Source organism: Lonchura striata, chromosome 2 (assembly GCF_046129695.1).
Source record: "Lonchura striata isolate bLonStr1 chromosome 2, bLonStr1.mat, whole genome shotgun sequence".
NCBI lineage: Eukaryota > Metazoa > Chordata > Aves > Passeriformes > Estrildidae > Lonchura > Lonchura striata.
This window is the reverse complement of record NC_134604.1, coordinates 117,021,768-117,042,806: the sequence shown is the minus strand read 5'-3', so window position 1 is coordinate 117,042,806 and position 21,039 is coordinate 117,021,768. Positions and strand designations below refer to the sequence as shown.

At 56.0% G+C, this 21,039-nt stretch overlaps 1 protein-coding gene across 1 annotated transcript in view; it reads left to right on the top strand.

The window, feature by feature from the left end:
* Window positions 1–686: 686 nt before the first annotated feature.
* Window positions 687–21,039, top strand: part of DCHS1 (dachsous cadherin-related 1) — a 41,118-nt gene continuing 20,765 nt past the window's right edge. Inside the window, exons 1-4 of the mRNA XM_021538775.3 lie at window positions 687–926; window positions 5,032–6,846; window positions 20,505–20,693; window positions 20,792–21,023. Coding sequence (XP_021394450.2) covers window positions 5,095–6,846; window positions 20,505–20,693; window positions 20,792–21,023 — 2,173 coding nt within the window. The 5' untranslated portion in view covers window positions 687–926; window positions 5,032–5,094. The remainder of the gene's footprint in view (window positions 927–5,031; window positions 6,847–20,504; window positions 20,694–20,791; window positions 21,024–21,039) is intronic.

The following is a 21,039-nucleotide window of genomic DNA, read 5'->3' as shown; positions in this document are numbered from 1 at the left end:
CCTAGAGGCTGCATGGCTCTAACAGACACAGAGACTGCTGAGACCTTTCTGGAGCAGGAAAAACTGCCTAAGTCGCCAAGCTGAGCTGAGGAGCCAGCTGCTGGTGGAGATGCCTGGACAATCATCAGTCTTGTTTTTTTTCCCTGGCATAGACTGGTGGAGCCCCAGCCCCTTGTAGCACAGGCGCATTGAGAGAACATCTTCCTGCCTGGACCTTAGGAACCCTGATGTGAGTCAAGGTGTTGGCAGGTCACAGGTACTTGAGCTCTGGGTTATGTGCTGAAGAAGCAACTGCAGTAGAGAGGAAAGAGTGGCCTGTGATCATGTCCCCACATGCTCCCAGCGTCGCCCACAGTCTCATTTCATCCCCTGCCCATCTCTCTCCCTGCCCGGTCCCGTCCCACTCCTGCTCCGGCTCCTGCCAACCCCTTCCCATTTTCTCCGGCTCCCGGCACCCAGCGCTTCCTTCCATCCTTCTGTACCCCGGGTCCAGCCCTTTCTCCCTCTCTGTGCCCATCCTGCTCCCCGACCCCTTGGAGTCCGGCCATACCGACGCACCGCCCGCATCCCCGCTCGCCCGTCCGGGGCCGCCTTGAGGCCGTGCTCCACCGGCGCGCTCCGGTACGGGGCGGGGAGGGGGCCGGCGGAGGGAGCGGGGGGCTGAGGGCGGCGCTGGGTCGGATTTCAGCAGGAGCCTTCGCGCCGAGCCAGCTCCGAGCGAGCGCCGACCCGCCGCCAAGCGCTCCGCGGGGCCACAGCCGCACCGGGGCGGCCGCGGCACCGGGGGAGCACCGGAGCGCTCGGGGCACTGGAGCGGCCGGCGGTACTGGAGAGACCTTGGTGCCGGAGCAGCGGGGAGGCTGCGGGACGTCGTGGCGGGGCCGGACCCTGCGGGATGTGATCGCCGCCGGCACGGGACGCGCAGTGTAAGTCCTAGCGCCGGGGCTCGGCCCCTGCCGGAGCCCCGCACGGTGGCATCGTCGCACGGTGGGACCGAACCGGGACCGGGACCAGGCGCTTTGTTCTGCCTGCGCGGCGGAGACAATGGAGCTGGGGGGGCGGGGGAGAACGGGGGGACGCGCCCGAGGCGGCGCAACACCGCGGACCCGCGGCCGGACCGGGCTCGCTGGCGACCCCGGCGCTGGCGGCTGCCGGGCGGCACGGCACGGCACGGGACCGGGCACGGCACGGCACGGGACCGGCGCTCACGGTGCCGCTGCAGGGCAAACCCGCCGAGGGGAGGGCGCCCAGCGGAACCGTGGAGGCGCCGGGCGGAGCGGGGAGCGGGGCTGGCAGAACGCCGGCACCGAGGCCGCCTGGTGCGGGACGTCCGGGAGCACCAGGGACGGGGGCAGGGAGCGGCAGCGGACGCCGGGCCCGGCGGCCAGGGAGCCCCGGGAGGCCGGAGCTCGGGGGAGAGCGAGCCCCAACAGCCGGGGGCTCCCGTGTACAGGGAGCAGGCGAGGCCCCGCAGCGCCTCGGCCATGGGCACAATCTGGCAGGGGCCGATGCAGCCCGGGGATGCCCCGAGACTGGGACTGTGGGAATTGGCTCCGGCGCGAAAATATTTAATTAGACTTTCCTTTGTGGGGAATGCGTTCTGAGAGACAGGAGAGCCCCCGGGGAGCCCCAGTGTGGCACAAAAATGGGATTCATTAGGATGCAGTGGGGACTTAACTGCATCCGAAGAAAAGGAGTGCCACCGCCGCTGTGACTGCCCGGGGCCATATCGGAGGGTCATGAGGCTGTGTGGCCAGGCTGGGAGCGAGCAGAAGGGTGACGGTCCTGCAGGCCCGGGTGGGAGATGGTAGGAGAGCCAGGAGGCACGGAGGTGGCTGTAGGTAGTGGTAGGTTGAGTAGAGGCTGGAAGTGAGTTGTTAGCCCAAGGCTGCACTGCAGGCAAGTCAGGGCTGTGCATGGTTTTGAGGGCAGATTATCTGAAACTAGAGAGAGAGAATCTCTGTGAATGTACAGGAGGAGAGCATATTCCAGGTCAGTGACCAGTGCTCAGCAAAGATTAAACAGGCTTCCTCTTCTAGACTGGATTCTCAAAAACATCATTACACAAGTCATGGCCTCTCATGTCAGACCTAGGGTATAGCATCAGCAGCATCTTCAGCTTTCATGGAGCCTTCGCACAGCAAGCACTCTGACATCTGTTTGTGGCATGCACAGTGGGTGCCGTCTTTCCAGCTCCTCTGCTGGGGCTGCTGGGAGCCCACTTCCCCTTTCTCATGGCTGACAGAAGGCACAAGCTGCCACTGGCAAGGCTGCACAGAGTGGTCCCAGTGTAATTCCACATCTTTTTTCTTTCAAAATATCACACATCTGCTACGTGTAGGCTGGGCTCTCCTGGTGCCCCAGCCTGTCAGCTTTAGGCTTAGATGGATGTTGCAGCTCGCTCCATTTTAGCTGCCTTTCCTGTCAACCTCATCACCATGGCTCTGGACCTCAAAGACCTATGTGAAGAGATTCTCATCCTGGCAGTTTCCTTCAGAGACTCCTGCTGCCGTTCTTCACAAGGGATCTCGATGCCCGGTGGTGGGAGGGACAGAGAGGGAGCAGGGCAGTGTGGCTCACATTACACAGACCAGCCAAGCCAGCCCCGCACTGAGCTCTGCTAACTGAAAGCAGCTGTTCAGATTTTGTGACTCTGCATCCACTGAGGTCACTGCTGTTTCCCTCTGACCCAAACCTGCAGACCCCATTGTAACAGGGGTCTGCTGGTACCAAGGATGTCTAGTACCTCTGACTGCTGCAGTCTAGTAATGTTCAGTTCCATCTTTTGCTGAAAGATAGACTTGCTGTGAAACTACTCAGTTCTGTCTGGGGAGGATAGAACTTAATAAGCTTATATAGGCTTTCATCACCAGTTTTCCAGCCCAGGGATCCTAACTTTTGTTCCCTGGTTGTGCTAGTGCTCTCAGCTGCTCTTCACACACCCCAGATTCACTTTTCAAGTCTCTCTTTTCCCCTCCGGCAGTCCATAAAGCCTCACTGGCTTCTCAAGGCAACATTACTCATGGAACCAGGTGGGCTTTTACCCATGTCTATGCCCTGATTTCTTCCAGACACCACCCAAGAACCAAGAACTGTTAGCTCTATCCTGTCCTTAGTCAATGAAGTTGCCCCAGGGAATCTTGGCCCTCTACCTGCTTTTATACACTTTTTTTTTTTTTTTTTTTTTTTTTTAATTTAAGCTCCTGCCAAGGCTTTAAACTCTCTGGCCTGGCCCTTCCCATGACCTGAGCATCTGGAGCACCATTGGAATGGTGCAGTCTCATCAGAGAAGCTACCTCAGACCCCATTCCTCCAGCACTGCCTGTTCTGGGGGTAGGCAGTTACCCCTCCATCTGGGGAATTAAAGCTAGCTCCAACAGACAGGCAGACCTGTCTAGACCACAGAGCTCATGCAGATTCCCAAATCACAGCATGCAAAAGTATTTTCTTTTGACTTAAGGTCCTAGGATATTGTGAGGGTTCTCATCTGCTGGGTGCAAGAAGAGCATGTGGATTTACCTCAGACTGTGTGGATAGGTCTCAGACTAGATGCCCACTGAAGTAAACATTTCTTTATGAGTATAAGATACTTTTAAATTATTTTGTTTCTGTCACTAACCCAGGCTTTACACAGGAAAAAAAAATCTAGACAGTTGATCCAAGGTGGGAAAGGGGACACAAGAATACCATCATATGTGCCCTGGAAAGGGTTAACACCGCCGTGGAGTTCTTTGGTCAAGGGCTGATATTCTTAGTCCCCAAACTATGCATTGCCAGCCACCTCCATCCCCCAAGACAGGGAGGTTCTTGCTCCTGCATCTGACATGAGCGGCTCCTGAGTGTGGTTATGGGCCCAGCAGCGAACGCTTTCAAGAGAGTCCAAGAGTGAGCTCATGCTGCCGCCATCCCCGCAGACCACGAAGCTCGTTCGCTGGGGCTGAGCGGGTGTCGGGGTCGGTGCTCCTCGGCAGCTCCTCGGCCGCTGTGCTATTGCGGCTGTTCTCAGGAGGGGAGGGCAGTGCAGGGCTGGCAGCCTGCGGGCACAGGGCGGGTGTCCGGCGTGTCTGCGTGTCCGGCTGCGGTGCTGCAGGAGCTGCGGCTGGCTGTGCGTCCCTCCCCCACTGCTGCAATGAAATGCAGTTACGGGGAAAGGGAGGGAAGGAGCCGGAGCCAGCAAGGAGCAGCGAGAAGGAGACAAAGGAGGGGAGTGAGCAGCGGAGGGTGTGGGACGGAGCAGCTGGCAGCTCCGAGGGAGTCGCTGCGTTCCTATGGCACTGCCACCGCCCTCCATGGTACCGGCTTGGGGCACCCACAGATCTCCATGCCAGCCCAAACAATGAGCATGGTCTGATTTTATCCCGGGCATTCCCAGCCGTGGGCACATCCTTTGCAATACATTCTTCTTGATTTATTGTTCACTGGATGGAAGCCCACTCCAGTTCTGCGCTCCTACCGAGGGACACCAGATTTGCACTTAGTGGAGTTTTGGCACCTATGTCCCTGAGGTCCTGACTCACCTCTGGGGAGAGAGGGGGGTGGGGGCTAGGGTCTCAACCAGTGACTCGCTGAGATATCTGGAAATTTGAGACCACCTTTTTTCAGGGTGAAGAGATGCAAGGCTGCTGTTTGCCCAAAAACTTCTGTCCTCTTGCAGATGGGCTCTGAACCTCACAGGAAGCATTCAGCTGTTAAAAGACACAGGAGCATGCTGCCCTGGGGCACCTAATGCCAGTGCTGCCAGGCAGGCAGTCTTTGGGAAGAGCACCTGAGGATGGAGGAAGCACCTCTGTGACAGGGTCCGAGCTGCTCTCCTCGGTGCACTGTCAGGTATCCGCTGTTGGGCTGACTCCAGGTGCTGTCCCAGGCTTTTGTTCTCGGCAGGCTCTGACATATTGTCACATTTGCTTCTTGTGAGAGACAGGCGTTACATAGTGATCGGGCAGCAGGTACTTGGCAGGTCTTCCCTCTCCAGGCTGTTTTCTGTCCTTCCTTTGCTCCCTTTTAACCAGTATCCTCTGGTCTGCATTCCAGGCAGGATTAAAGCGAACTCTGCAAAGGAGATCAAGCCACCCTCTGCTCTGCTAGTTGCCAGCCATGGAGCAAATTAAGAGGTCAACAATGCTTCTGCTGGAGCTGCTTATTCTTGGGGGCTTGAGAGCAGGGATGGGCTCTGCTGTCCTGGGCACCCTGGATCTACAAATAGATGAAGAGCAGCCGGCTGGCACCATCATTGGGGACATCAGTGCTGGCCTACCCCCTGAAACTAGTGCCTACATGTATTTCATCTCAGCACAGGAGGGCAGTGGCGTCTCCACTGACTTGGGGATAGATGAGAATACTGGGATCATCAAAACAGCTCGTGTCCTGGACCGGGAGACTCGAGACCACTACAGCTTCATTGCTGTCACCCCAGAGGGCATCACGGTAGAAGTGAACATCCAAGTGAATGACATCAATGACCATGCCCCAGCGTTTCCCAAACAGCACAGCACCTTTCAGATACCAGAGCACACACCCATTGGCAGCAGGTTTCCCTTGGACCCGGCCTTTGATGCTGATAGTGGCCTCCTGAACACACAAGGCTACATGATTAAGGGAGGGAATGTGGGCCAGGCCTTCCGCCTGGAAACACGTCGAGGACCCAACGGGGTTCTATATTTGGACCTGGTGGTCAGCAACGTTCTGGATCGGGAGAACCGTTCATCATACTCACTGCTGCTGGAAGCCTACGATGGGGGTTCTCCACCCCGGAGCACCCAGATGACACTGGATGTGTCCATTCAGGACATCAACGATAATGCCCCCAGCTTCAACCAGAGCCGCTATCATACACTCATTTCAGAGAATCTGAAACCTGGCAGCAGCATCCTGCAGGTCTTTGCCTCTGACGCAGATGAAGGTGACAATGGGGATGTGATTTATGAGATCAACCGACGCCAGAGCGATCCTGACCAGTACTTCACCATTGATGCCCGGACTGGAGTCATCAAGCTCAACAAGGGTCTGGACTATGAAGTGAGGAAGGTGCATGAGCTGGTGGTGCAGGCAAGGGATAAGGCTGTCCATCCTGAGGTCACCACAGCCTTTGTCACTATCCATGTGCGTGACTACAATGACAACCAGCCCACCATGACTATCATCTTTCTGAGTGAGGATGGCTCCCCACAGATCTCCGAGGGAGCCCAGCCTGGACAGTATGTGGCACGCATTTCTGTTTCCGATCCGGACTATGGAGAGTATTCCAACGTTAATGTCACACTGGAAGGAGGAGATGGCAAGTTTGCCCTCACTACCAAGGACAACATAATCTATCTGATCTGTGTGGACCAACTTCTGGATCGGGAAGAAAGAGACTCCTATGATCTGCGGGTGACAGCTACGGACTCAGGAACACCCCCGCTCCGGGCAGAATCAGCCTTTGTGCTGCAGGTGATGGATGTTAATGACAATCCCCCACTCTTTGACCAGCAGGAATACAAGCAGAGCATCCCTGAGGTGGTGTACCCAGGCAGCTTTGTCCTGCAGGTGACAGCTCGTGACAAGGACCAGGGTCCCAACGGGGAAGTGCGGTACAGCATTCTGCATGGCCGTGACACCCACTCCAGCTGGTTTACCATTGACCCTGCCACTGGCATCATCACCACTGCTGCCCCTCTGGATTATGAAAAGGATCCTCAGCCTCAGCTCACTGTGCTGGCCACAGACCGGGGAACCCCTGCCCTCTCTTCCTCAGCTGTGGTGCATGTGGCCTTGCAAGATGTCAATGACAATGAGCCAGTGTTTAAGAGTAACTTCTACAACGTGTCCCTGAAGGAGAACACCCCTGTTGGGACCTGCTTCTTGCAGGTAGGTACAGGTATTGAGGCCGGAGCTCGACAGGGGCACAGCCAGGGCTGTGAGCAGCCTGGGGTGGAAGACCGGCCAGTGCAGGATGTTTGCTGCAGGCGTTGTGGCTTTGACAGGCAGCGTTTGCAGCAGGAATGCCAGAGCAGAGGTCCCCACCCTTGGTGTGAGTCCAGAATGGGGCCAAGTTGTGTATATCCTTTCTCTGTGCAAGCAGTGGGCAATGCCATTGCCACCGGGCACACCGCAAGGCTGCCCATCATGGAGAGCATGGTGTGGGCCTCTCTTGAGGTGGGTCCTGCTGTGCCAGGTCTTGCTTGCATCAGTGTGGAGCTACCTTGCAGCCAGGACACTCAAACTGTGGCTAAGGAAAGTGATATTGCCTCTGGGTAAGTGCCTGTACCAGGCTTCGAACTTTCCTCTCCCCCTGTGAGGTCGTTAGCCCAAGTTTATCAGTGTTGGTAAGGCTAGTTGTGAGCATTAGCATTAATTATACCAATGAGTTAATGAGCTGGAACACATGCTGCTGCATCAGCCTTGATGTAGCAAGATGTCGCAGCTGGGGCTGGAGAGCTTTTGGGCCTCCAAAAGCTCTGTGACGAACTAGTGATGCCATTGGGATTCTGTGTGTTCTGTGTTCCCTGTGTTGGGTGTTTCTGCTGCAGCTCAGGCCCTGGAGCCCTGGTTCCTGGGACAGATGATGCCACCTGCCTGAGTTGGGGTGAGGGCAGGTGTGGGGGTGCAGTGAGGCAGTGACAACCATGGCAGCATCCAGGCTGTCCATCGGGACAAGCACCAGTGACACTGGGGGCACTTCCTTGCTGGAGGTGTGGGGCCCTGGGTTGTCTGTCTGGGACTATGAGAAGCTCTGGTGCCAGGCTGGTGAGAGGGGCCCAAGGAGAAAGGAAGAACAGAAATTCTGGGATCCATAAGACAAGGTTGGAGGAGGTCCTGTGATTCGGCCAGGTGACCTCTAGGTCACCCTGGAGGTGGCAAGAAAGAATGGTCTATGGGTGCCCTCTGAGTACACTGCAGGGGCATGGGGGTGTGAGTGTGGGCTGGGGAGGATGGATGGGCTGTGGGGGGGTTTGTGTGTGCATGCAGGTGACTGATGGTGTGGGGTGGGAGTGCTGGAGAGGGGCGTTTTGGGCAGTGAGTGCAGGAATGGGGGTAGGAGTGCGGCGGGAAAGAGGAACTGGGTGGGAGTAAGGGCCAGGTGTGGAATAGAGAAGGCATGTGGAGTGGGGCAAGTGTAGGATGGCATAGATTAGGGGGGCTTGGGGAAGGGTCAAGGGAGAATTAGGGGGAAGAATGGGCAGGAGGAGTGAATGGAAGATGAGGAGGAAGATGTAGGTCAGGGGAGATTTGGGTTTGGTTTATGCAGGGCAACACTACACACTGTCCCAGTCTGGGGTGGGTGGGGATGGGGCAGGGCTGGGGACAGAGATGGGGAAGGGGTCAGGGGTGGGTCAGGGCCAGGGTCAGAGCAGAGGTGCTGTGTGTTCTGGCGTGAGCATGGGAGCCCCAGGCCTGTGCACAGCCCCTGAAGGGAGGCCCCCCTCTTTCCTCGTCCGTGCCTTCCTGCTCAGCGCTTGCCGTGTGGGAAGGCGTTCTGGAAATGCAATCGGAGATGGCGGCTGGGCTCCGGACGGCGGCTGTGGGGCCGGGCTGGAGGGAGCGCGCCCTGCAGAGGAGCTGGGGCGCCCCGGGCACACCCACGAGTGTCCAGTGCATGGCTACCTGGCTCTGCGCTGCGCAGGGACAGGGCTGGCCTGGCAGCCGGCAGTGACCAAGTCTTGGCCCCATCTTGATGGTTTTGGCTTAGTGCTGGTGTTTCGTTTGGAAACCGCGTGTCTGGGCTGAGCGCAGGTAACTCCCGCGCGGCCCCGGCACAAAGCAAACAGCTCACACATCTGCTGCTGCTTCCTCTGAGCCAGGAAATGTGAGAGGATGGGAAAAGAGGCTGGCCAGGCCCATGGCTTGATCGAGGATGGAGCAGGAGCCAGCCGAGTCTGGGAGCTGGGCAGAGCCAGCTCAGGGAGCCCTGGCCTTGGAGCACAGCTGCCTGGCATGGCCACCCCTGATGCCTCAAACAGGAGGGCTTCAGAGGGGCTGCCAGGGCTCATGGTGGCCAGTGCCCAGCACTGTTCCCCACAAAGTTGCCCATGTCAGGTGTGCTGCCCTGACGGCCTTTTGTGCTATTGCTCCTGCTTGACTCTATCTCCCTATGGCTTCCAGGCACTGGGGCTCATCCTGCCTCGGGACAGTTAAGTATCTTTGTCAAAGTCTGGGTTTTGTCCGGACCCACACAATGGTCATGAGTGCTCACGTCATGGGCAGGCCCTGCCAGATGAGGTACAGGGCACAGGACAGGCACCCAGGTTAGCACAGAACTCAGTGGGTTTGCTTCTTTGTCAGTTTGCCACATTTTAAACCAGAAGACCCTGCGAGGAGCCTGTTTTTAGACAGGGATGTCTACTCTCCATGGACAGGACAGAAAGGTGGGGAAGGAGGGTGTCCCTGTGAGTGAGCAGGAGAGACCTGAAGAGTTGCTACAGATTATCTGCTCCCTTGCAGACTCCATTCTGTCTGCCGGGACAGCCTTTGTGTCTGAGTATGAACAGGGATGAGCAGAGCAGGTTGCTGGCCTGAGCTTCTGAGAAAGGAAAAGGAACTCATAACATCTTCTCTGTTTATTACTTGTGTTTACTATGGGCCAGGTCCCACAGTAGCAGACTGAGCATGAAGCAAAAGGAAATAGCAAACTCACTGTTCAAATCTGAGATGAGAAAGAAATACTGGTGGAGACAGAGCCCAGGGTAGCAGTGAACATGAGAACAGCAGAAAATTGAGCAGGAGATGGTCCTCAGCTGGCTGCCCTGCTACTCTATGCCGCCATGAGCTGATGATGCAGAAGCTTTAGGGCACTGGACCCCGTTCCAATGCTGTGGTCCATGATGTGAAGCACTGCTCTGGTATAAATTCACCCTGCTGGTTTAAATTTGTTTTAAACATTTGACTGTGTACCAGCACACTGCATGCGTGGTCAGATAGTGTTTTTCTGAGACTTTGACTTCTCATGCTAAATCAAGTATTGTCTGTGCTCTGGCAGAGAGAACTGTGAACCCCATATGCTGAGCATGGGCTGATTGGACAGCAATCTGAATGACATGGAGTGGTGGATTATTGATTCTTGCATATATCCAGTATTGATGATTTTGGACCCAGGGTTTACATACTGCCTTTGCACCTGTACACAAATGCTGGGAACATCAGAAATTAAAAGCTGACCAACAATGCACCTAATGTAGAGTCTCTGTGGTTTTGAGGATAAGTCTGATGAGTGTCTGGTTCTGGTTTGTGATTCCATGCGACATTCATGGGCAATGCTACATGCACAGCACTGGGACATCCCCGTGGGTCATGCCCCAGGAGGGAGATTTGGATTAAGAGCTGTAGGCTACACCAGGCCACATACACTGTATTACCACAAGAGAGTCTGGAGGGCTGTTCCTGATCCTTGGCTGTGCAGCTGGAGGGGGCTGTGCAGGGACACGGAACGTAGCCATGCAGAGACCCTGGGGCAGCACGAGGACTAATGCTCACCAACTGCGGGCAAGGAAAGTGGTAGGAGGGAGGGGGGCACTGCTGCCTGCATTTGTGTTCTTAGGGCAAGGGATTTAGTATCAACCTCTTTTCAGACCTTTGCACAACATAGAACAGGCTTCCCCCTCCTTAGAAACAAGAAGACAAGCTTTCCAAAGCAAGATGGGGAAATGCCTGGGAGCATGCTGGGGAGAAAGAACAAGGGGAGGGAGAATATCACGGTCCTGAGGAGCAGGCTGCCATGTGGGGGGATCTGGGGGTACACAGGACTGTGGGCATGGGGGAGATGCTGGTACATGGGGGGGTAGTGGGGGGAGGTGAGTGCTGTTGTTACCGCCAGAAGAGCTGCATTTGTTCCAAATTCCTGTGAAAGTTATTTCCTTGCGCTGCCAGCAGCCTCCTCCTGGGCTTGGCACAGCAGCCAGCGCCATGATTAATTCAAGTAGCATTTCCCCTGGAGCTGCAGCAGCTTTTCCACTGCAGCTGAGAGGCCCCAGCCCCTCGCACTCCTCTCCCCCCATCCTCGGCTCCTCCTCCCAACCCCCTTGAACAGCTCCCTCCTTCCTCTGTGCAATCCCCAGCCCCCTCACAGCTGCCCCTTTTCCCTTACCTCTGCTTCTGCTCCAGGCCCCACAGAACTCCTCTTTCTACCACTGCCCTTGCTTACACAGCTCACTCACCCATGTCCACCCACAGCCCCACCCACACATACTGCCCTCCAAAGGGCCAGTCCTTCTGCCTCTCCTGTGGCCCCAGTCACCAGCATGCTCTCCCCTTGGACCCCAGTTTCTGCTCCCTCTTGTTCTCCCCACAGCCCTCGGTCAGTGCCAGCTGCAGTTGCCTTCTCCCCCAGGACCCTTGCTACTGTGACCTAGGGCAGCTCTCCTCCAGCTGCACAGCCCCTGGGACATGACAGCCTCTCCCTGCTCCCTGTAGAATCCCAGAATGGTTTTAGGTGGGAAGGGACCTTCAAGATCATCCAGTTCCAACACCCTGCCATGGGCAGGGGCACCTTCCACTAGACCAGTCCTGGCCTTGGGCACTTTCAGGGATGGAGCAGCCACAGCTGCTCTGGGCACCCTGTGTCAGGACCTCCCCACCCTGACAGGGATGAACTTCTTCCCAACATGCCATCTAACCTGGTCCTCTGGCCGCGTGAAGCCATTCCCCCTTGCCTTGTCACTCTAGGCCCTTGTCCAAAGTTCTTCTCCATCTCTCTTGGAGCCTCTTTAGGCACTGGAAGGGACTTTAAGGTTTCCCTGGAGTCTTTTTGAGGTTGAACACCCCCATCTCACGCAGCCTGTCTACGGAGCAGCTCCATGTCCTCCTGATGTTAGAGGCCCCATCCTGGCCTTGCTCCCTAGGCTCACCCTGCCTGGCATGCTCAGTCTTGTGCTGACCTCAGCCCAGTCTCTCCTGCACATCTTATTGATCTGTGTCTCATCTTTTTGTATTAGACCTTCTCTGAGCGCTCTCTGCCTGAGCTCCATATAGCTGAAACCTAGCCCCATACCTTGGCTTGGGGTTGTTCTTGCTTCAGTGCCTTGAGGGTCCTGCCATTTCTGCCCTGTGGTGTGGCTGCCCCATTCAAGCCCCCTACCTTGAGCACTCTTCCCAGCCCTCCTCTGCTCCAGGATTCCCTGCCCCTTTCTGCTCCCCAGCTTCCAGGTCCTGTTCAACTCCTGCACCTTCTATGGGGTTCCCAATGCCCTGTAGCTCCTGGCTACAGGTGCCATTTGAAGAGCAAGGACACCTGGGAGCCCAGGTGCAGAATGTCACTCCTAGTCCGTCTGTGCCCTGGTCTGTTCCTGTGCTTGGAGGTCCCTGGGCTCCCAGAAGGGTGCTGGGCACTCCCAGGCTCTCTCACCTCTTGCCTAGCCCCACTATTCACATCCTGCATCCCTGCCAGTGTCTGTGGTTAACCCACTTCCCCTCACCCTCTGAACCGAAGGCTTTACCCCATCTCAGGGCAGCCCCTGCTCCCCATGCCCAACTATATGTGTTTCTGTCAGCCTGTGTCTGTCATAGAATCACAGAAGGGTGGAAAGGGACCTTAAAGCCCATCTTGTTCCATGCCCTCCATGGGCAGGGACATCTTCCACTAAACCAGGTTGCTCCAAGCCCCATCCAGCCTGGCCTTGGATGCCAGGACTGGGGCAGTCACAGCTGCTCTGGGCAGTGTGGAGGCCCTGGCTGTGGGACCACCAGCCAGACTCCTGCCCATGTCTGGGGCCTTGGGGACGCAGCAGTGCGAGCCAGCAGTGCCAGCAGCTGCACTGGGGCTCCCTGGACAGGGGGTTCTGGTAGCCATGGGGTCTGACCCTTGCCTTGGCCACGTGTGCTGGACTGTCACTGGGCCAAACCCTGACCCTGCTCCCTCCCCTGAGACCCGGGTGTGCTGGAGGCTGAGACAAAACCCTGGAGACAGGAATGGCTCCTGAAATAGCTGCGTGGCTGCTCCCTGGCCACTTTTAGCTGGTCAGTGGCTGTGCCAGGGCTGGAAGGGCAGGACGCCTGGCACGCACTCAGGCGCAGGGAGCCGTGCGTGGGATCGCTGACCACACTGGCGCCAGCCTCCCCTCCTCTCCCACCAAGAGCCGTCACTCAGAGGGGCGGGAGCCCCAGAGCCAGATGTTTGCCAAAGCCACAGCACAACATGTGTGCAGCAGAGCCCCAGCCATGGCCAGGCTCCAGATGAGTTCCCTGCCTGCTGACTGCGCTGGCTGGAGTGGGGAGGATGGCTGAGGAATGGAGCCCGAGCTGCTGAGCAGGCTCCATCACTTCACAGCACTGTGGGCTGGGCTGGGGCACAGGTCAGCAGGAGGGCTGTGAAAGCAGGAGATGTGTATAAGGGGCTCTGGTGATGTGCTTGAGATGGGTCTAAAGGAAGGGGCAGCTTTGACTCCCATAGGGTGAGGGACCTTGGTGTGGGGCTGTACTTCTGAGAACTGTACCATCTCTGGGAAAATGTAGGAAGTCTGTTGTGCCTTGGCTCCACTTGTTCCTCCTGTCTTGCTGAGGTACTGGGAGGGGGTGTGAACTTGCAAGGCCTCAATAGCCATCACTGCTCTCCCAGCTCTCCATGCAATGGGGAGAGGCACTCTTAGCCAGGACCCCGCTTCCTTTTCAAAGTCTGGTGCTCTGGTTTCTTGCTGCCTAACCCTGAGTCACCTTGCTGTTCTCCTTTGTTGTCCTCTTCTTCTCTGTGGTGGCCATAGCGCTTCCGCTGCATGCTCTTCTGCCCAGCTGTAAGGCACTCCAGCAAAGCCTTCTCACCACACCTGCAGGAAAGGAGGGGCAGGTAACAGATGCTACTGCCCGGTGTGGTCAAGGCTGCTGTGCAGGGACGGGGAGCAAATCAGCTCTCTTGGAACAATTTGAGCTCAATGGGGAACTGGGGTGTTCAGGAGAGTCTTTGGCTGGAGATCACAGAATGGTTGGGTTTGGAAAGGACCTCTTGAGAAAGTCTAGTACAACCCTCCCATGCACAAGCAGCACCATCCAGAGTTGGTTGCCCTGGACATCCCCACTTTCCTGGAAAACCTCATAAAGGAAAAGTGCTTCCTGATCTTCAGAGGGACTCTCCTGTGTTCCAGTGTGTGCCCATGCCCTCTGATGCTGACACTGGGCACAACTGAGAAGAGCCTGGATCCATCCTCGTGTTGCCCTCTTTCCTGTATGAATGACACCCTTCCTCCAGGCTGAACCATCCCAGCTCCCTCAGTCTTTTGTCACAGGAGAGGTGCTCCAGTCCCTTCATCATCTTTGTGGCCCTTCACTGGACTCTCTCCAGTATGGCCATCTCTCTCCAGAACTGGGGAGCCAGTACTATACTATAGGAGTGCAGAGGAGTACTGTACTGTACACAGCTCCAGCTGTGGCCTCACTACTGCTGAGGAGAGGGGCAGGATCCTCTCCTTGACCTGCTGGCCACACTCACCCTGATGCTGCCCAGGACACCATTCTCCTTCGTTGCAGCAAGGGCACAATGCTGTCTCATCTTCAGCTTGGCACCCGTGGGGACCCAGAGGGCCTCTCTGCTGAGCTGCTTTGCAGTGGTGCAGCCCCCAGCATCTGCTGGGACAGGGAATTGTTTCTTCCCTGGGACAGAACTGTGCACTGTCCCTTATGAATTTTAGGAGGCCTTTTGTCCCTCCCTGCAGCCTCTCAAGGTTGCCTCAGATGAAGCATGACCCTCTGGCAAATCAGCCACTCCTCCCAATTTGGGATCATCAGCAAACATGCTCAGGGCACACACTGCACCATCAAACAGGTCATTAATGAAGATGCCAAACAGGACTGGGGGCAGGATTGACCCCTGGGGCACACTGCTAGCTACTGGCCTCCAAGCAGATATTGTGTCCCTGACCACCACCCTCTGGACAGGAGGCATTCAACTGGTTTTCAGCTGAATGAGGATCTCATGAGGGAGAGTGTCAAAGAATTTAGTGCACTTCAGGTTGACAATATCCACTCCTTTTCTGCCATCCACCAGGCCAGTCATTTATCATGTGGATCAAGCATGATTTGTCCTTAGGAGAAGCCGTGCTCACCACTCCTGATGATTTTCTTGTTCTTCCCATGCATAAAAATGGTTTCCAGGAGTAGCTGCTCCATTGGTTTCCCTGGCATCAAGGTGACGCTGATTGTTTTGTAGTTACCTGGGTCGTCCTGCCTTACTCTTGAAGATAGGAGAGATTTACCTTCCCACAGTCTTCAGGCATCTCTCAAACATGATGACTCAGCAAAGATTATTATGAAGGGCCTGGCAATGATGTCTTTCACCCTGTTCTCTGAGACCTGAGGCTCCTGAAGACCCATCTTACTAGTAGAGAGTAAGGGAAAGAGGGCATTAAGTACCCCTGTCTTTTACATGTCCTTTGTCAACAGGTCTCCTTCAGCTGTGGGCTTACCCAGCCTTCCTTTTGTCACCAATGTACTTATAGAAGCCCTTTGTGTTGACATTGACATCCCTTGCCAGATCCAAATCCAGTTGGGAATTGGATGCCAACAGCTGCATTCCTATGTAATTACACCGATCAGTGAATGATTTCAGCAGAAGGTAGCCCAGATGTGTTCCCCAAACCCTGCCATGGCAGCAGCCTCTTCTATACCTGTCCACGAAGTCTTCAAAACACAGCATTGGGGTCATCCCTGGGTTCCTTAACACATGTCCTGATCTCAAGGGCATATGCCTTTTCATTTACATCCATTGTCTGACAGAAAAGATGCATTTCTTCTGGCACTTTCATCCAGACCCTTTTGCTCATTACAGCCCCCAGGCACAGCACTGCTCATGAACCTCTCCCCAGAGCCTGTCTTTCAGCCTGTCTTTCAACCTGTCTTTCACCCACCCGATTGCCCAGCACTCCAAACTGTAACATCCTGCCTTGGATATGAGGACAGTGGGAAAAGGTGCCAAAATCCTTCTTACAGTCAAGACTGTCACCCACAGCTGTCAGCCCTTTGACCCCAGATGCCATCACTCCATCACAGAGAGCAAACAGGATGGGCAATCCATGATGGCTCTTCCCTTCCAGGATCTTTAATGTGGCCTAAAACGTGCTAGAAGACTCACTGCAAGATTCTCCTAGGGCCCAAAGTGTGGATGATGAGAATGTAGACCCTCAGATGATCCTTTTGTCTTTTTTGAAGGTGGGATGTGAGACTTGCATTCCTCCGGGTGTCAGGGATCTCCCCTGGTTTGCCCTGACATGTGACGAGCAGCCCTACAAATCCATTTCTTCAGCATCCATTGATGCAGACTGTTGAGTCCCATGGATTCACATGGATCAATCTTTTCAAAGAGATACTGACTCTCTCTTCACCCCTCTGGAGGCTCTCTGAAGCCTTTTGAACAGCATGGAGGCCTGGGAGGCTGGTGGAGACTGAGGTAGAGGAGGCACTGAGTGTTCCAGTCTTACCTGTGCTGCTGCTGATGATTCCACGCTCAGAAGTGGGCCCTTCTTCAGGCCTTCACTACCAGCACAGTGCAGTGGCTCTTCCTGGCACGCTCAGGCTTGAACTTTGACTTTGCTGACACACTCCTGACATGCCTGGCAATGTTTATAGATTCTACTTATGTGTCTTACCTCTGTGCCAATCTCAAAGAATTGTGGAATGGTTTGGGTTGGAAGGGACCTTAAATATAATCTCTTTCCACCCCACTGCCATGAGCAGGCACACCTTCCACTAGACCAGGTTGTTCCAAGCCCTGTCCAGCCTGGCCTTAGACACTCCCAGGCATCCAGGGGCAGCCACAGCCTCTTTGGGCAACCTGTGCCAGGGCCTCATCACTCTCATAGGGAAGAATTTCTTCCCAATATCCAATCTAAACCTACTTGCTGTCAGTGTGAAGCAGTTCTTCCTTGTCTTGTCTTTTGAGACCCTTTTAAATAGCGTCTCCATCTTGTTGGCTCCCTTCAGGTACTGAAAAGCCCCAGTCACGTCACTCCAGAGCCTCCTCCTCTCCAGGCTGAAAAGGCCCAGTTCTCTTAGCATACCCCACCTTTTGCATGGCAGCTTAGCCCGGAGGCCCCTGCTTAGCCCAGGCCATCTGCTGAGCTCTCTGTGTTTTCCTGAGCACTGGGATGGGCTCTTCTGGAGTGTACTGTCCTGAAGGCTTGACAGCTTTCCTGAGCTGCTTTGGCCTTCAGTGCTGCCTCCCATGAGATCCCTTCCATCGACCAGTTCCCTGTAAAAGCTGAGATCTGTCTTGCAATCTGGGTCTGTACTCTGCTTCTCTTCTTCCTCACTCCCTTTAAGATCCTGAATCTTCTTCATGGCCACTGCAGTCACAGCTACTGCCAATTGCCACATCCCCAATTAGTAGTCCCTTCTAGGGACACTGGAATTATTTGCAAGACCAGGGGTCTGTGATCCTATCTTCCTCAGGTACTGCTGCTTCCTTGGCAGCTTCAGGTCAGGAATCTGCTGGCAGAGCATTGATGTCCTTGTGCTTAAAGCCTTTAGTGGCTGTGCGGACTCCATTCAGAAGTTATAGGTGAGGGCAGTGGGGCTGCCATTCAGGCTCAGAGCCCTGGCTCCTGCTCCCACATATCCGAGTAACAGGACTCGCACGGCTCCAGTGGAGAGTTTCTTGGGCAGTCCCACAGGCAGCTTGACCCCGTTTCCCTCTTCTTTTCAGGCAAACATCAGGAGTCTCATGAGTGAGCTGCAGTAAAACCAGCTGTGGATCCAAGATTTGGGATGGATGCTAAATACAGAGCCTGGGGCTGCCCTGCATTAACTTCTAGCAAAGTTCCTGGAAAAATGTCCATGCTTGGCTTAAAAATTTCCAGAAGTGGTGGACTCACCGCAGGCTTTAATGAGCCCTCTTGGTGGCTAATTGCCCTCACAGCTAAAAATGTGTCCCTGTCTCAAACTGCATGTGCTCTGAGTCTGCAGCAGTGCATGCCAGCTGAAATGAGGTGGTTTCCATACCTGGTGGCTGGTGGTTCCTGTGATGTCTCTCGGGAGTCCCCAGGAGTCATCACCCAGCTGCAGCAGGGATCCTGCTGTCCCTGGGTCTGGTGTCAGGCCTTGCTGAGCGTGGCTGCCCGCAGGTAGTCAGCCAGCCCCATCCCATGGGATTCACACATGGAGTATCAGCAGTCTGCAAGCAGGGAACTGGGACTGGGGAGCACCAGCCACTGCCCCCCTCCCTCTGCACGCAGTGGCAGAGCACAGAGCAAAGTGTCCAGTGGCCCCAAACTCAGCCAACACTGTGACCTGGTTCAGCAGGTGTTTGCTGTTCCTGTGGCTTCTCTCTAGGCACCAATATATCATCATCCATCCAAAGGAGACAAGAACCAGATGCAGGGCTCCAGTTGTGGTTACACCAGCGATGTGACCTCTCTTAGATGCTGTGTAGGCTCATACTGGGCAGAGTTTTGTGTTGGACCAGGAATTCACAGATTGTCCCACCACAGGATGGGACAGTGAAGCAGTAGATACATGGGATACCTTGTCCTGGCTGCACAGTCAGGGCTGGTTCTGATACCAGGCTTCTGGCTCCACCAGTTATCTTGCTGGAACATGGCTCTGGGTACCAGGAACCCACCAGGGAGATAGTGCTGCACTACACAGTAGTGAGAGCTCATCTGTTGCTTCCCTGTTCCTGAAACCTGGCCCAGATCTTGTGGCAGGAAGCTGGATATTCCCCCTTTGAGTATTTCTAAGGGTGGCACCCATAGAAGATGGTTATGATGGGGAAGGGAAATTCCTCTGGAAGCATCAGAGCCCCTGGGCTAAGGAGCCTGAAGCTGTTATCTCACTCTGCAGCAGAGTGTGTTGCTCTATAGTGATTAAAGCGGCTGATGTCCATTTTGGATAACCTTCAGAGTGAGAACTAGTTCATTCTGAAGGAAAGAAAAGTCTTTGTTTGCCATATAGTACCTATTCCAGTCACCATGGCAACTGATTATGCATTTCCATCTGCAGTGGTGGAGAAGGCTGGCAGCTGACCCAAGGAATGGCAGAGGCACACTGGGGTGTGGGTACAGGGCTGTACCCCGGGCACAGGAGAGGCACACTGGGGTGTGGGTACAGGACTGTACCTGGGCACAGCAAAGGCACACCGGGGTGTGGGTACAGGCTGTACCCCTGGCACCGCAGAGGCACACCCGGGTGTGTGGGTACAGGCTGTACCCCTGGCACAGCAGAAGCACACCGGGGTGTGGGTACAGGGCTGTACCCCAGGCACAGCAGAGCCACACTGGGATGTGGGTACAGCCTCTACCTGGGCACAGCAAAGGCACACCGGGGTGTGGGTACAGGGCTGTACCCCAGTGATGACAGGCAGCATGGAGCCACTATACTGGTAACCTGTGTATGAGCTCCAGTGATGTCAGCAGGGTCAGATTTGTGCTCTCTGCTGAGCAGCTTGCCAGGAAGATGGGCCGGGGCAGTAGGGAGGGGGATGGTGAGCTCTAGGTGGGTCCAGTTTCCCAAAGTGCCTTCTGACCCAGTTCTGTCACAGCACCTGTGTTTCCAAGTGCTCTGCAGCTGGAGTGGGGAGGGGGGGATCCTGTTCCATGGTGCTTCTTCTGGCAGCTACTGCAGGGTTGGGGAGCAGATCCTCTGCACAGGAGCCTGGTGCTCACTGGAGATGTGGTCTCAGTTTCTCCCTGCAGGCAGCCCCTCAGACCACAGGCAGCAGGGCTGCCGGGAGTGCCACAGGTGCTGCCTCGCCTTCCTGCTCAGGACAGGGTGGTCCCACCCCTGCCCACTGACCCCTGCAGGCCCAGCTGTCCCGTGTCCCCTAAACCTTGTTCCTCCATCCCCGATGACCGGGCTCGCAGCCCCCAGCCGGGCCCTCGGCTTGGCGCGCGCGCGGCGTTCCTGCGCTCCTCGTGCGGAGCCGAGGCCCCATGGCTGCTGCGGGGAGGAGCTGTGGCTGACGAGGCCTGAACTCCACTTCACCCGGGCCTGGCCCAGCTGCCTTCCCCCAGCTCTGTCCCCCAGCTTTGTTCTCCACGGAGCTCCCAGCTGGTGGAGGAGCTGTGGGCAGGGATGTGGAGTCAGGAGCTGGTTTCTGCTGACCTGAGCTCTGTAGGAGCGTGAAGGGGGAGCTGGGAAGGGCAAGCAGGGAGCAGCATTCCTCCTCCTGCTATGTCTGTGATAGTGGGTGCACTTCTTGTGCTACAGGTAACATGAGTCTGGACAGTCACAGGGCAGTGCCATCCTCCATCCTCATGCCCCATGTCTAGGGCTGCTAGACACAGAGCCCTGAGAGCAGGAGAGAGCCAGGGCCACGGTGACAGGGGGGTGACTTTCTTCCTGTCCCATCCTGAGTGTCTTTGGAGAAAAGAAGGAATAGAGGTGCAGGGGCTGCTGCTGCTGCTGCTGCAGTGCTGCACCTCCTGCAGAAGAAGCAGTGGCCGGTCTGGGAGGCAGGCGACAGTTGCTGTCACACTGCGTTGTGATGGCCAGCTCTGAGGGTGGCACGGTGGCTGCAGCCATGGAGCAGAAGGTGGCACTGGGGAGTGGTGGTGGTGCTGGGCTGGGTCTGGCTGGTGGTCTGCTCTGTTCAGGTGGTGTCTTCCCTCCCACAGGTGACAGCCACAGACTCAGACAGCGGTGCATTTGGCTCCCTTTCCTACTCCATTGGCTCTGGCATCGGCAGCATCATCCCCACACAGTTCAGCATTGACAAGCACTCAGGGCAGCTGTGCACAGTGCAGCCCCTGGACCGTGATGAGGGCACATCTGCCTATGACTTCACTATCATTGCTGTGGATGGGGTGAGTGCTAGTGAGGCTGTGCATGCGGTGCTGCTGACCCAGCACAGTGCAGGGCACGCTGCTGTCCTTGCACTGTCTCTGATCTGGTGCCTCCTCAGGGCGGCCTGAACTCCATGGTGTATGTGAAGGTGTTCCTGGAGGACACGAATGACAACCGGCCAGTGTTCTACCCACTGGAGTACGCTGCCAGCATCAGCACCCAGAGTATGCCAGGGACAGCTGTGCTGCGAGTCACTGCCCATGACAAGGACGAGGGGCTCAATGGGAGGGTGACATACCGCATCGTCCTGGGAAACTCGCCTCCACTCTTCTCCCTCAACAAGGACACAGGTGAGATCTCAGGCAG